At 41.1% G+C, this 14,109-nt stretch overlaps 1 protein-coding gene across 2 annotated transcripts in view; it reads right to left on the reverse strand.

The window, feature by feature from the left end:
- ADCY5 (adenylate cyclase 5) overlaps nt 1-14,109 on the reverse strand; it is a 221,458-nt gene that overhangs the window by 52,206 nt on the left and 155,143 nt on the right. Inside the window, exons 4-8 of one of the 2 annotated variants that reach the window (XM_075757068.1) lie at nt 9,019-9,130; nt 8,711-8,838; nt 4,914-5,072; nt 4,674-4,712; nt 3,731-3,872 (exon numbers count right to left, since the gene is read on the reverse strand). In XM_075757068.1, coding sequence (XP_075613183.1) covers nt 3,731-3,872; nt 4,674-4,712; nt 4,914-5,072; nt 8,711-8,838; nt 9,019-9,130 — 580 coding nt within the window. The remainder of the gene's footprint in view (nt 1-3,730; nt 3,873-4,673; nt 4,713-4,913; nt 5,073-8,710; nt 8,839-9,018; nt 9,131-14,109) is intronic. The other variant, XM_075757069.1, reaches the window with a different exon arrangement.

Genomic DNA, 14,109 nt, shown 5'->3' on the forward strand with positions numbered 1-14,109 from the left:
TACTCAATGATTAGTCTCAGGGCAGATTTTGTTTAATTTTTTTCTTATTGCATCTGGTACCAAGTGTAGCAATGACAGACTTTGCTAATGAGAGAAGCAGAGGTGATATTTCATAGATAAGACAAAAAAAGGAGTATCAGCACCCGACATTTGAGGACTGACATAGTAGAACTGGGACCTGAGACATTCGAGTGCACAAAATGCATGATCATTTGCTTAGAGATTACAGTCAGAAACTTCGTTATCAGGAATCACAGTAGTTCATCACAGAATAAATATCAGACACCAAGATAATGCAACAATGCAAAGGGTAAAGGTTTCCTTTGATGATCATGAAAATGAAGAGCTTGCTGTGAGAGCTTGTGCTTGTCTCTTCTTTGTTGTGAGAAGACATTAGAAGAGTTTGTCTCAGGAGAAAAAAGGCTGAGAGGGAGACAGGGGATGCAATTGCTGTCTGACAGCAGACACCAGACAACCAGAGCAACCAGGTTTTAGAGCAGCCCACTCTTAGCACTAATGGCAGCAAACAAACCACAGCAAAAGGTTCAACAGACCTTTATGGTGGAGCCTGCTAATTTTATGACAAAATTTTCTTTTTATATACACTTATATAAACATATATGTGTATGCATATATATAGGTTCACATTACAATGAAATGCATGGCAGCTTTTGTATCTCACACAATTAAGACTGTTTTATATTTTAATTATCAAAACTGTAGCTTAAGGAATTGAAAGCAAACTCAAGGAAAACAAATTTGGAACTTTGGATCTATGCTTTCAAAAAACATGCAAAAACTTTTATCTAGGGGAACATAACACTGCAATAAAAAAGTCACTCCTGCACTGCTCTGGGGTACCTGAGCACTGCCTTCTTCACCCGCAAGTGCTCACTCACATGAGCAGCAGCATCATAGGACAGGGCAAACAGAAAGGTGAAAGCAGATCTTGAAGTAAAGATGAGGAGAGAGAAACCTAAACAGACTGGATATTAAAAATTTGCAATAGAAAGCAACTCTTCTGTGTACCAGATAGAAAACAAGGACTACTTTTTCAGCTCTAGGGATGTTATTTAAAGACTGAGTGATCAGAATCTAGCTTCCCCCTAAAACTCAACTAAATATATTCCAGTTAACAGCATCCTTAAGAAGGGAAAAAAACATATTTTCAAAGAAGGAGCAAGCCTGAGTTCCTGGAACAAAAATATTAGATAAATGTTCCTCCCATTTACTCTGTGCCAAAGAAATGGTATTAACATGATGAAAAAGTCAAACAGAGAAAGACAGGAGATTCAAAGTTATGGCTCCCCACGGCAAGAGTACGCAGAAAGGGTACGGAACAGATGCCGTTACATTTTATACATTCATCATAACTCCTGGTATTGTTGGGTTTTGATGGCTGTGACACTGATGGATCAGATATTCAGATAACTCAAGTTTGCCTGTGTGAACTGAGGAATAGCTCAGGCAAACAGTTACTTGGGTCAACTATGCATCTGCTCTCAGGTCAATGCAAACCCTGTGCCTTGTGGTGAGGATAACAGGAACCCAGACACGACTCACAGGAACCCATTACTAAGTTAGGGGAACATTTTATGGCCATTGCTGGAACAGACTGAACTGAAACTCCGGCTAAATACATCACAAGAAGTGATTAAAATCAAGCAAAAATGGAAGGAAAAAGTGAAGTGCTAGAACTTTGCCTAGCATCAGGCAAAATATTCAAGACTGACTGAGCTGACTATGGGAGAAAGCTTTTTTCACTTCTGTTTTTGTATTATGTGAAAATAAGTTTTTAAAGAGGGAGAGAACTTTAAACTATTCCCAGAGGGATAGAAAATGGCTATGGGGGAAAGTTGCAGCAATATGGGCAAACCAGGAGCCCCTCAAACTCTAAATACCATGACCTTGGGCAGCAGTTTCTGTGTTTCAATTTAGCACAATAATTACATAGGCCATGTGCATGTCCCAATTCTTAGCTACCCTGGGATGCAGCATGTTAGAGCAGCATTATAGTAGTGCTTAGAGACTTCAGCTAAGGGCTACACTGTGTAACAGAGCTGCAATAAATACATATAAAGCAGTGAAGGAATGAGGGCGTGGGAACCCATTTTACCATGGAAATCAAGGCACAAAGATGCAAGTTCCTCAAAATCTAAGCGTGGAATGGAACCCACATCTCTCCTGAGTCTCTATCCAGTCTCCTAGTCAAAAGACAGCCCTACGTTCAAAAATGAAGTCAAGTACCAAGTGTTCTGTGTCTCTGTTTTTGATTTTTTTGTCTACACTGGCAAGGAGCAGAACCCTAATCTTAGGTCTTCCTATTCTCTCCAGAGAAACCTTCAGTTCTCCACAAGAACATGCAGATAATGTGGTGAGTGCATGGTTTAAGAAGTCAATATAGCTTCTCCACCCGAGGAGATGGGGCCTGACCAGAAGCGTATTTTGGTTTATGTTCTTAAATCTACCCAGCAAAGAAGTGGTCTAGGTATAAACATCAGCTGGCCCACTGACAGGCAGTGATGCTCAGGAAACAATAATTTTGCACTCCAAGCTCTAATCCTCTTTTGAAGATTGACAATTGTTAATGAGATTTATCTTATGAGCAGATAGAAACCAAAACATCAGCTTCTCTCTTTAGCAGATGATAAGGGATTTTCTTGGAGATTTTTTACACAATATCCATTAAGGAGATTTGAGGCTTCCATTCTCTCAGGAAATGATGCAATGGTAGGAAAGTATTTCTGTATAGGTGTTATACTTATTCAAATCAACCATGCTACTGGAACATGTCACAAACACTAATCAATTTAATTTCATGGTAGTCATATTTGCAGCTATGGGAAGGTTTAATTGGTCTTAGATTCAGAAATATTTGAAATTATTTTCAATTCAGGCCAATTTTTATATGCTTGTCTATACTGTGAATAGCAAAGTAGTGTCTATAGTGCAGAAATTACTTAAAGAAATATTATTGGCAAGGCTCAACTAGATGATCAAAAAGGTCCTTTTCTAGTATTAGTCTACTATTATTTAAAAGAATACAAACTAGTGATAACATCAACTTATTTTCTGTTATTGGCTGTGTCACAAAAAGAAGATATGTTGGCTGAAGTCCACTTGAGTTCAGCTTGACTCAAGTTCAAGTTAGTAATGCCCTAACAGCCTTATTTTGTGCAGCCTGACCCATGTCATAGTAGTAGGTATGATCTCATTCCACTGTCACAGTGACCATCCATCATTACAGTGAGCCAGATTTTCCCATCTTCAGAAACAGAGGCTCAAAAGTAATGATAAGAGCTGCTCTAATCTTTACATTCATGGCAATATGGTGAGCAGGTGGACAAAAACACTGTCTGTAATTTGACAAGAGATCTTTGCAGTTTTAATCTATTGCTTTAAGAACTTGTACAAGTATCAAATTTAATTGAAAAAAATACATATCTATATTAACAACATTCTTCAAAATGATTTTGAAAACAACTCAGGACAGTTTCTTTGAAAGAACTAGAAAGGACTTGGTGCATAAGCCTTATGCAGAAGGTGGCTACATCCCATTCTACGCATGCAAAAGTTCAGGAAGAGCAGAAAGAAACAGGAATTTTTGTCAGTGAAGGTCAGGTAGTCAACTCACTCATCTATAAAGGTTGGTGTTCACTCTACTTTGGTGTGTTGGAAACCATCTATTTATCAGAAGTATCTAAACCTGCATTAGTTTGTTTGGTCTTACCCGTTTCTGGCTGCACCGTACAATCAAGAAGGTCTCAATACTGTGCTCTTTCAGATAAGCGTTGCGTTCCCCTCCAAAGCCCAGCTCCACCTCATAATCTCCATTGAGATAGTTCAGGGTTGCTTTTGTTATGTGGATGCGCCTTGAATGAGACAAAAGACAAGCCAGTTTTGTAGGCTCTGAAAAGTTATCACCTAAAAAGCCAGTTCCTGTCAGTGACAGGTTCCATGTACTGAAACAAACAAGCAATAAAAATCAATTTATTTAGCAATGCCGCTACTCTTACAGATGTAGTACAGGACTTTCATCTATTTTAAAGGAAGAAGGCCAGGAGGTATCTTCATAAAGAGAAAGGTGTTCACATTAAGCATCTTACACATCCATTTATAAGCACCTCCTTAGATATAAAGCACTTGTTCTTTTATTCACTTTGCTCTAACACAGAGCAGATACTTTGTTTTTGCAAACACAGGCCCTTCACAAGGATATGTCTACTCAGCAGACACATGTAATATATACTGCAGTATGTATCTTTTTTGTAGTATCAGATTAATTACTGTGGTACACGAGTGCCTTGTAAAGGTATCCTATCAAGTACCATAGTCTCATGCTTTTTTCCAGAGTAGAGAAAAGATGGAAAAGCTCATAGAAAAATTATCTCACGGAGTCAACTTGGCAGCAACTCAGTCTTCAGTTGGTCCATACAGTGGTGAAACAAGAACTGATTCTGGTCTCTCACAGGAATGTTTGAAAACAAAAGACTGGTCTGAAACAATGCTTCATACAATATCCATCAATAGCTGGGATGTTTTCCAGCAAACACTGTTAACATACAGTCACATCCCTTTGTAACCATGGCCAGCTCTGCTAGGGTTCACACAGACCTGCTCATTTCTGTTGTATCTATCAGCTTTGTTTCACAGAGAAGGAATTCAGTTCTTACCACAGAAGGATATGCCCATCTTGGGATTTTGTAGACTTTCTGTAACCAAAGACATGTAGACATGGAACAGAATAACCTTGCTAACATTTGCACATGCTTAAAACGCTTCACCCACAGTTCATTTTACAGCAGACATACAGACTCTCTGAACCTCTGTCCCTCATCTCCCCACCTCACTGTGACACGTCCGACACAAAACACCACATGGATTAACATGACAGCTTTGATTAAACAACTTACCCAGCTTTGCCCCCTGCTTCCATGTGGTTCGCTAAAGTTACATCGTTGGACCACACATCAAACTGCCACTTCCTAAGGCCCAAGACCCCGCAGTGAACTCTCCCGCTGTGGATTCCAACCCTCATGTTGACATTTACTCCCGTCACCTCCCGGACTAGTCTGAAAAGAGGAATGGGAAAAAAGGACATCACTAGAAACTGCATGGTTGTAGTCAGTGGCACAAACTTGCACCCAGAACACAAAAATCCATAATGATCCATAAAGGATTCACGCATACACACAGTGCTGCTCACCCACATCAACAGGGCTACAAAACAAACCAGACCAGCTGTACTGCTCTTGGATGGCCTGGCTGGCCAAGCAGACTACTAATTAGAAAGGGGAGCCCTTGGAGTAAATCCATGTACTCTGAACTCATGGTCAAGTTGAGAACTCATAAAAAAAAAAATCTTTGGGGCAGTAAAAGGAATAAAGTGCTGGTCTCTGATTTCCATACCAAAGCTGGACATAACCTGCCAGCACTCAGCCTCATTAAGAGTAATAGCATGTTGTAAAGAGAAAAAGGAAATGATTTCAGAGATCTTAATTTGTCTGTATGGCACCAAGCATCAACTCTTCCACAGATGAAATATGATATGTGTGTGAAATACCCCACTGCAGTTGGAAAGCCTGAACAGGGCTTACAGCTGCAGTCAGAGCAGCAAAACCAGAGAACCACATCTATTGCAGTCACTCCAAACAGGCAGCTACAAATACTCAAGCTCTGATTTTAATGAGGTTTTGGATGCTCTGCTGAATCCCAAAATGACTGCTGGAATACTTTGTGGATTCTACCCTTTTAGGGCAAAAGTTAACTTCAAGAGCAGTTCACATGGAAAATATATTTAGGAATGTGGGTAGGGGAAAGTCTTGATGAAGCCATCAGAGCAACTCTGGTTCTCGTTAAAGTTGATCACATAATTCCCAGAATGTCCATGTTTCACAGGCAAATTCACCCAGATCACATAGCACAGTCCTTTCCTTTGAGTTGTTAGTTCCTTGCAGCATGAAGCTGTACTCTATACCTATCAGATTTCAACCTCTTTGGTTTTCAGGTTCATCTAGTCCTTTCTAGATAACATCCTCTGGACAGGTAAGTCCTCCCAACTTCCCAACATCAACACAGATCTAATATTTATGCTTTAGTTATTAATGAAAGTGAATGATTAAAGATAGGCCAGTTCTGGACTCTAGTTCACTCCTCACAGTGTGATATGCCCCTTAAAAGACTGTTCAAGATGACTTCTTGCTGAAACAGCTCCTACCCTCTTACAGTTCCTTTTTCCTTACAATGTCTATCTTACTTTTTACTATCTACTCACTGAAGTGACATTAATTACTTTTATTAACAAGCAGCAGAGATTCCCTGGCAGGGAAGGGAAGTTGCATATGGGTAAGGCGCCACAGGCTTACAAACTGAAAGAGCTCCACCACCACCACTTGGGAAAGCAACAGGAAGCAGGGTAATGAAAACGCAGCTGGAGCCATAACCCTTGCAAGGACAACAGTAGCTGCAGTGTGGGTACGGCACTGGGGAGGGAGGAAGAACATGCTGCATGAGTACTACAAACCCTACTGCACCCTCTGCCAAGCCACGTTACTGACACAAGACCAGAGAACTTCTTCAAATAGAGTCGTTGATGAGAAGGTGACTTTCTCCAGATTTTGCAGCAAACAAATGAGTTTGGTTATCCTTTATAGACAGATGAAATATTCTTTGTTACCTTCCTTTTTTTTTTTTTTTTTTAAAATTCATTTATACCAGCAGTACAGTGAATATAATTCTATCTTTCTGATCTGGGGTAACACTCCCTGCTGTTATTGTGCACAGATGAAACCAGCTTATGGGCAGGGCCCAGTTTTGGTGAAGTCTGCAATCAAATGTTCAGTAGCTATTGGTTACCTTAATTGTGAAACCTCTTATCTTCAGCCTTTGGCGAGGAGGAGGTGAGGGGGAAGCAGGGGTAGTGAGAACAGAGTCACCTTCCAGACTTATTAAGAGATAAGATTGTTAAATGCATTCATCATACATCAAGTGGGAAACAAGTTTTAAAGGCTGCTGAAGAGCTATTTGTAAACAAACGCTGAGTGCACTTCAGCTCTGTGTTTATATCAAGGTAAGGTGGGTTGCAGTTAATCAATGAAGTCTAGACATCCTGGTGTTACTCAGTCTTGTAGGGGATTACACAGCAACGTGTCAAGGTCTCTGGATTTCATCAGGCCAACTACTGCAGAAAGTGAGACTTTTCTGGGCAATGTACAGAGTCTCTTCTTTCTAGGGCTGGTGGCTAAGAATCACTGTTTCTCGTGTTTGACAAGATACTTTGTCACCTGCCACTTAACTGTACCTCATGTGCATGAAATAGCATCCTTTCATGGGCTACTGAAAACTAGTTACTTTCAACTCCCTTCATTTTGTGTTTTGCATACAAGGCCCAAAAGAAGACTGGTACAAAGCGACAGAGTTTAAAACCAGGCAAGTAAAGGTAGAAAGTTCTGACAGTGTATGCTGTATACAAAACAAGGAAATGCTGCTCTGTACTGTGCTTTGAATGGGGTCTCCTGAGTGAAAACACAGCTTTTCAAACTACATATCTGTGTTAGGAAAATGACACCGAGAAGTGTGGCTGTGTATTCATGTCCTTGCAGAAATTCAAATGGTAAGGATGTACTTATCAAGCTCAGCAAATACGTAGCTCTAGTTTTTATCAAGATGAAGTGGAAACTCCATCAATTTACTGAACAGAATGAGAGAACCACACAGAGATCTTCTACTTCTCTGTTGGTACCATTGATACTTCAGAAGATGCTTTCACAAAATAAAAAACTAGAAGAGAAGGGAAAAAGAAGCCGAGTCTCTGTGTAGCAGGGATGGTGTAGATATTAAGGTCAGCTCAGTTACCACCCAAAACTGACTGAACTTTGTATCTAAACTTGCATACACTCAAGATGACCAAACAGATCTTCCCTCCCTGAATTCTGAAAGAATTGGCCTGTGAAAGCTCATGTCCAATGCAAAAAAGATTCAACATTGTCTGCAATCCTCCAAGTAATATAATTAGATAGGGGTCTCATATTTGTTACTCTCTAAAGACAGGAATGGTCTGGACAAACACAGGATTGCTAGTCTGACCTCAGGAGCAAGCAAAGAACAGTTTTTAAAAGAAAACAAAGAAAGATGGGGAAGTAAGTGGAAATAAAGGAACAAGCACCATTGAACTGTCCCAGTCTGTGCCAGACCAACTTTATGGCTTTCTTCAATAATTAATTTAACTAAAGTAAGAAGGTCTTGAATCTGATCTGTTTGGCATAGGAACACATAGAGAAGGATTAGTTAAACTAGACAAGACAGACCCTACCAGAGGAATTGTAAGGTGAGTAAAAAGCTGGTTTAAAGACAGATAAGTGAAGAGTGACTGAAATTTAATAAAGTTATTATTAATCCTCTGATTTCACATTTCTGTAATTCACTGGAATCCTTTGGGAGTGAGACCTCCAGTAATTACAAGTAACACCTTTGCCTTTCTCATCAGGAGATTGAGCTCTGATATCCACATGGCTGAAAGGGACTCCAGTGTCTGTCTTTCTGCTGTCAAACCTTTACTGCATTTTCTTTTCTTGTTCCAGCTGGTCTCCCTTTTTGCTGGCATCAGTTCCCTGGTTTGGCTACCTTGCTACTAATGTAAGGAAGACCTAACGGGAAAGAGAATCTACTTGCTATTTGTTCTGAAATTCTCCATGGGGAATACGGTACTTACGAGATGGCCTCTATCATATCCATTCCCATTTCAACACAGCAGTGTGCATGGTCCGCTCTTGCTTCTGGCAACCCAGACACACAGTAATAGCAATCACCCAAGATCTTGATACGTAAACAGTGGTTCTCCTAACAACAACAACAACAGCAACAAAAAAAAAAAGAGAGAGAAGTATTCAGCTTATATTCATGCTTTCAATAGCTTGCCTTTTAGGGCAGTGAGTATTTACAGAAATCCAGTGAACCAGCACAGTATGTCATTCTTGCAACAGGAAAAAAATAATATCAGAATTATAATAGAAAACTTACAGCTGCTAGCTTATCAAATCTGGCAAAGAGCTCGTTCAGCGTCATGACCAGCTCCTGAGCAGTGCACTGGGAGGCCAGACTTGTGAAACCCTCTATGTCTGCAAAGAGGATGCTTGGGAAAAAAGAAAAAAGAAAAAAAGAAAAAAAAAAAAAAAAAAGAAAGTGTCACAAAATTTGTTGCTGATATTTGTGTAAGTTCTAGGGTAGAAGTCCAGGGATGGGGAGGCATGTAGGGGTGTCCCAGCCCTATAAGCAGCAAGGAGATGAGCACTCCTAATGCCACCTTATGATACAGCCTCTATCACATGTAAAGCCCTGAGGGCATGGCCTCATCTCCTCCAGAGATTACAAAGGGCGAGGAAACCCCACAAGCCTTTCATCCCCCACATCTGCCCCATGTCCAGAAAACGTACAGTACGCTGGAGCTGGTGGTGGCATGATAATGCTATCAGCCGTCATTACCAACAAAGCACTCCCACACAGTGACCAGATAAGCCCAGCTATAAAATCCACACTTACCCATTTTGTTCACAGTCCTACAGAATTGCACATTCCTACAGAACTACAGAAATGAAACTTCCCATTTGTTCCACACCTTCCAGCTGGCTTAGCCCCCAAAACACTATAAAAATATACACCTGCGGTGCTCGGGAGCTCCTCTCAGTGAGGCTACAAGCAGGCATCGCCCAACTTTGTGCCGAGTGACAAGCACAGCCCTTGCCAACAGAGGCAAACCTCTGCTATTGCAACAGGGATACGGAATCATTCCCATCCATCCAGGATGGACCGGGAAAGCCCTCTGAAAGCAGCATGGACTGTTCTGAAAGCACAATTATTTGAATCACAAGTATTAATAATGATTCTTTGATTTCAGTTAATCAATTTTTTAAAAAAACTATTCAGTAAAACGAGAACCAGACTGTCTATATAGGTCTAAGATAAAAGGTATATATGAACACACATTTGTATAAAATTCATAAGCTATACTTGTATACTGGAACATTTATCAAGTGGTTGATTTCTTCTTTGAAGTTGATTATCACATCAAGCTGTACTTGAATAGGAAGAGAAATTAAAAGTGTAAATAACAAGCATTTTGGAATTGTTCCTTCTTTGTAAAATAAAAGTCCAACATGTTTTAAGCAAATTGCAGAGGCTACATTTACAGTTGGAATTCCCTGCAATGTCTTCAGACAGAAAGCAAAGACAACAAAAATATTTTCACAAGCATTATTTTGCAAAAATCCTGAAACACATTTCAGTTCTGGAACACTTTTCATATTTTGCTTCTACATTTCCACTCCAATAAATAATCAACCAAACATCTTGCGTTAAATATTTCTTTGTTAGTCAGCCTGAAACTAAATGTACAAGAAAAAAAGCAAGAGAGGAATGTAGGGATGTCTGAATCAAAATATACTTTGTCATTTTTTAAACACTTGAGAAAAATACATAAAATAAATCAAGATTTCACATATTTACAAATAAAAGCAAACCTCCTGAAGAACAGTTGAAATCAACTGAAATCTTAAGAGATATCTGCATTGCTGGCTAAGCAACTTAAGTATGTTTTAATATGTGATGTACAAATAGGAAATATCTCCAGGTTTTGTGGCAGTAACAAAACATATCTTGTTGCAAGCATGTTCCTCTTCCAGCATGGGGCAAATTGCAAATTCCTCACTTGTGGACATGTTCACACTCTTTGCTTGTATGTGTGTGTTGTAACAGCCGTGTGCTGTAACAGGAGGAGTACAGAGCAACTGCTACTCTGACATTCAGATAGCAATGGGTATATCTGAAAATACTACACAGGGATGCCCTGAGCTACCTCCTCATGCCTGATTCAGAAAATTAGCACTAGCGTAGCATCCTAATAAATATGAATAAATGACTGAAGGCTGCCCCCTCCTTTCCCCATTACTATCATGCCAGATAAATGGATCAGTCATTCGAGGAAGTTAAATTGTGGCAATATTTTCAACCAGGCAAATGAAGTAGTCAGCAGAGACCTATGGAGCCAACCTACGCAGAAATTTATGCCTTTTCAAATTGAAGCTACTTGATGACAACATTTTTTCAAACTTGTAACCTTCTATGAGTGACCAGCAAATTGCTCTTTGTTCAAATTCAGCAGCTATCATCTCCTTCATCTTGATCCTCGTCTTGCGCTTCCAAGGACAGCACGGCTTCCACATGCAGCTCTGGCTGAGTTCTAGAAAACCACAATTATAAGCAACTACAAAAGGGTTTATTATGAGAATAAAACCCAGAAAGGTTGCACAATGGGACTCAGAAATGCATTCTGAACATAAGCCAGTAGCAATATCAGATAGTTAAAACTGTCTGACACCCCTGTTAGGAAGCCAACATTTACTACATGAGATGCTTCTCTGAATGAGTCTTGTGAGGAAAGAGGGATGCATGAAACAATTTCATCAAAGCCAGTTTGATAAGTTTGGAGAGGGCAGTCAAGGAAAAAGAATTTTGGTTTTATCTCATATAAAGGAATGAATTACAAGTCCTTTTTTAGATGCTTTAAGTCTCTTTTCACTCTTGAACATGGACATGACTCTTGGCAATAAGAGGAAGAGCTTCATCGGGCACATCCCTTTTGCTCTTTATATATAAAAAACCTACTCAGAATTGGTTACATGTTAAGTCCTTTGCACGACTCAGGTTTTGCACACTTTGTGATTAACATGAACGTATCTTCCCGCATGGGCCATCCCTTTGCTCCTCTTCCATGTCAGCTAACCAAGTAACATATGTACCTGTTGCAGCACCTGAGCATGTTCCATTGCAGGCTTCAGACAGCTGTGTGACCTGCTCTGCTGCAAAGAGCTATGCCACTGAGCTATCAGAAGACACTGCCTGGGACACACGGGCTGCAGGGAATGAAAAACCTCATTCAGGGTATGGAAAAGACCACATGGGAGATGGCAGAGGACGGAGTGGTGATCTGGGAACTGAAGACAGAGACGGGAAAGACAGATTCGTGGCAGGAAACTGGAGAAAGAACAGCACACGACTGTCAGAGAAAACAGTCCTTGCAAACAGGAACGCAGCCTGAACCGTCTCTGTCCTCTGCTCTCAACAGAGAGCTCTGAAAGCCACTAAATCACATTTTACTCCTCCTGCCTAATCTGTTCCCTCCACACACTCCTGCTAGTGCTGCAGCTGCAGAGACAACAACCAGGTTTATCGCTCCCAACCCTGCTAATGACCCGCAAGAGAGGAATGGGGACCCGTGTACGTGGGGTTGTGCCATGCCACTTCTGTTCCTTTTGTTATTAGCCCCAGTAACCCTTAAATTCAGCATTCTCCCTGTAAAATACCTAACAGCCCAGAAGCAACTAGGAAAAAAGTAGATTTCTCTTACACTAGCCATCAGGGAACAGCACATCATATTCATCCCGTGTTTAGTCAGAGCTTTTCTTTAAAAACGAAGCCTGCTATATCTCCTTACACACACAACACGCATGCAGTGAGGTTGCAGGAGTATCTCCCAAGTCCTGCCAGTGCATTTTATACAAACTAGGAGGCTTAAAGTTTAAACACTCAGCTTCCCCACTTAGGTCCTCACTCCACACTTCAGTCTTTCATGTCAGACTACCCTTAGCAATGAAAAGATTTTATTAAAGGACGATGGCGATAGAAGATTGTGATGAAGGGCACAACTCAAGCCAACTATTTGTCAGTCTTCAGAGGACAAGGCATTTCCTTGCTGGTGGGAGCATAATGCCAGTAATAGGACTTCCTTGTGCCAAAACATGGGGTAAATGACGGTCATCAACAAAAGGTCAAATGAAATAATTATTATAGCTATAAAATATCGTGAGATAAGTAAGGCAGTGGTTTAGAAGTACTATTAGCTGAAGCTGACTGGAAGGGATTGACCGCACAATCTGCAGCCTGGGCGTCAGCAAGTATTATCTGCCCTGGGTCCCAGTCCCTTCATCTGGAAGGCTACTGCTTTGTGGAAAAACCAGTTTAGCATGTAATTAAAATGTTGTAATGGCTTCAGAGCTCTTGATATATTTTCCACTCCGTCACTGCCTTCAGATTTACCATCTGATTGGGATCTGTCCAGCAGTAACCAGGGTATGACCTCAAAAAAGACAAAAAAAGAGGTTTATTTCTGGGAAAGACAAACAAGAAAAGGGGAGTTATCATTCATTTTATAAGTTTTTTAAAAAATTATTTCTGTTTAATTTTGGTTGAAAAGTACCACAAATTGTGTTATAGGGTAGAGGTGAATACTTTCCTAATCTTCTATTTCAGCTCCTATTTCCAGCAAGGACTGGCTCAAGATTTCATAGCTGTACAAGGCAAGCTCAGTTTTGTGCCTGTTGCCCTACAGGAATCATGATGCTGATAGGGAAGAAAGATGAAACAGAGCTTGGATATCTTCCAGATCCTGCCAGGATATCCTTTTCTCTGCTTAGGAACCAGCCTGATACCTGCCTGCTCTCACCCCAAGCCCCAGGCAGAGGAGCAGGAAAGGGGGATGCACAGACTGGGGCATCCCTGTGCAGCTGGCTCCTGCTGATTCCAAGAGCCCAGGGCTGATGGGCAGCACAGGGCAGGCTGGGCACGCAGCTCTAGCTGCCACTGCCACCGGGATGCCAGCCTCTGCCTGAGCTTGGCCATTACCAAAACCACCACTGCTGTGGACTGTGAGAGCTCCATGAGCAGGATGTCTAGATGCTTTTTGCAGAGTGCTTTGCATAGCTGCAAAGGCAGAGTGGGTGAAATGGAGAGAGGAGCAGCTAAGATGCAGAGCCAGGAGGAGAAAATTCCCAAAGCATTGAGCTCAGCTTTCCCATTTTTTGGTCTGTAATGCATTCACAGAATAGTAAAGATACTCACAGACAGGCAGCTCAGGTACCAGCAGGAGTCTCCGTGCAAGATCTGAGAGATCAGCAGTGTGAGCCTGCCCAGCTTGGGTTGCTTTCACAGTCTGTGCTCAGGTCCATCCCACCGCACCCTGGGTCCTACCACTGCAGGTCATTTAAAACTAGCTCCTGTAACTCAGGTGATCGTTGCTGTGACTATACTGCTAACATACCCTGAGGCAGAAGCATCACA

Source organism: Balearica regulorum, chromosome 6 (assembly GCF_011004875.1).
Source record: "Balearica regulorum gibbericeps isolate bBalReg1 chromosome 6, bBalReg1.pri, whole genome shotgun sequence".
In the NCBI taxonomy this organism is placed as follows: Eukaryota; Metazoa; Chordata; class Aves; order Gruiformes; family Gruidae; genus Balearica; species Balearica regulorum.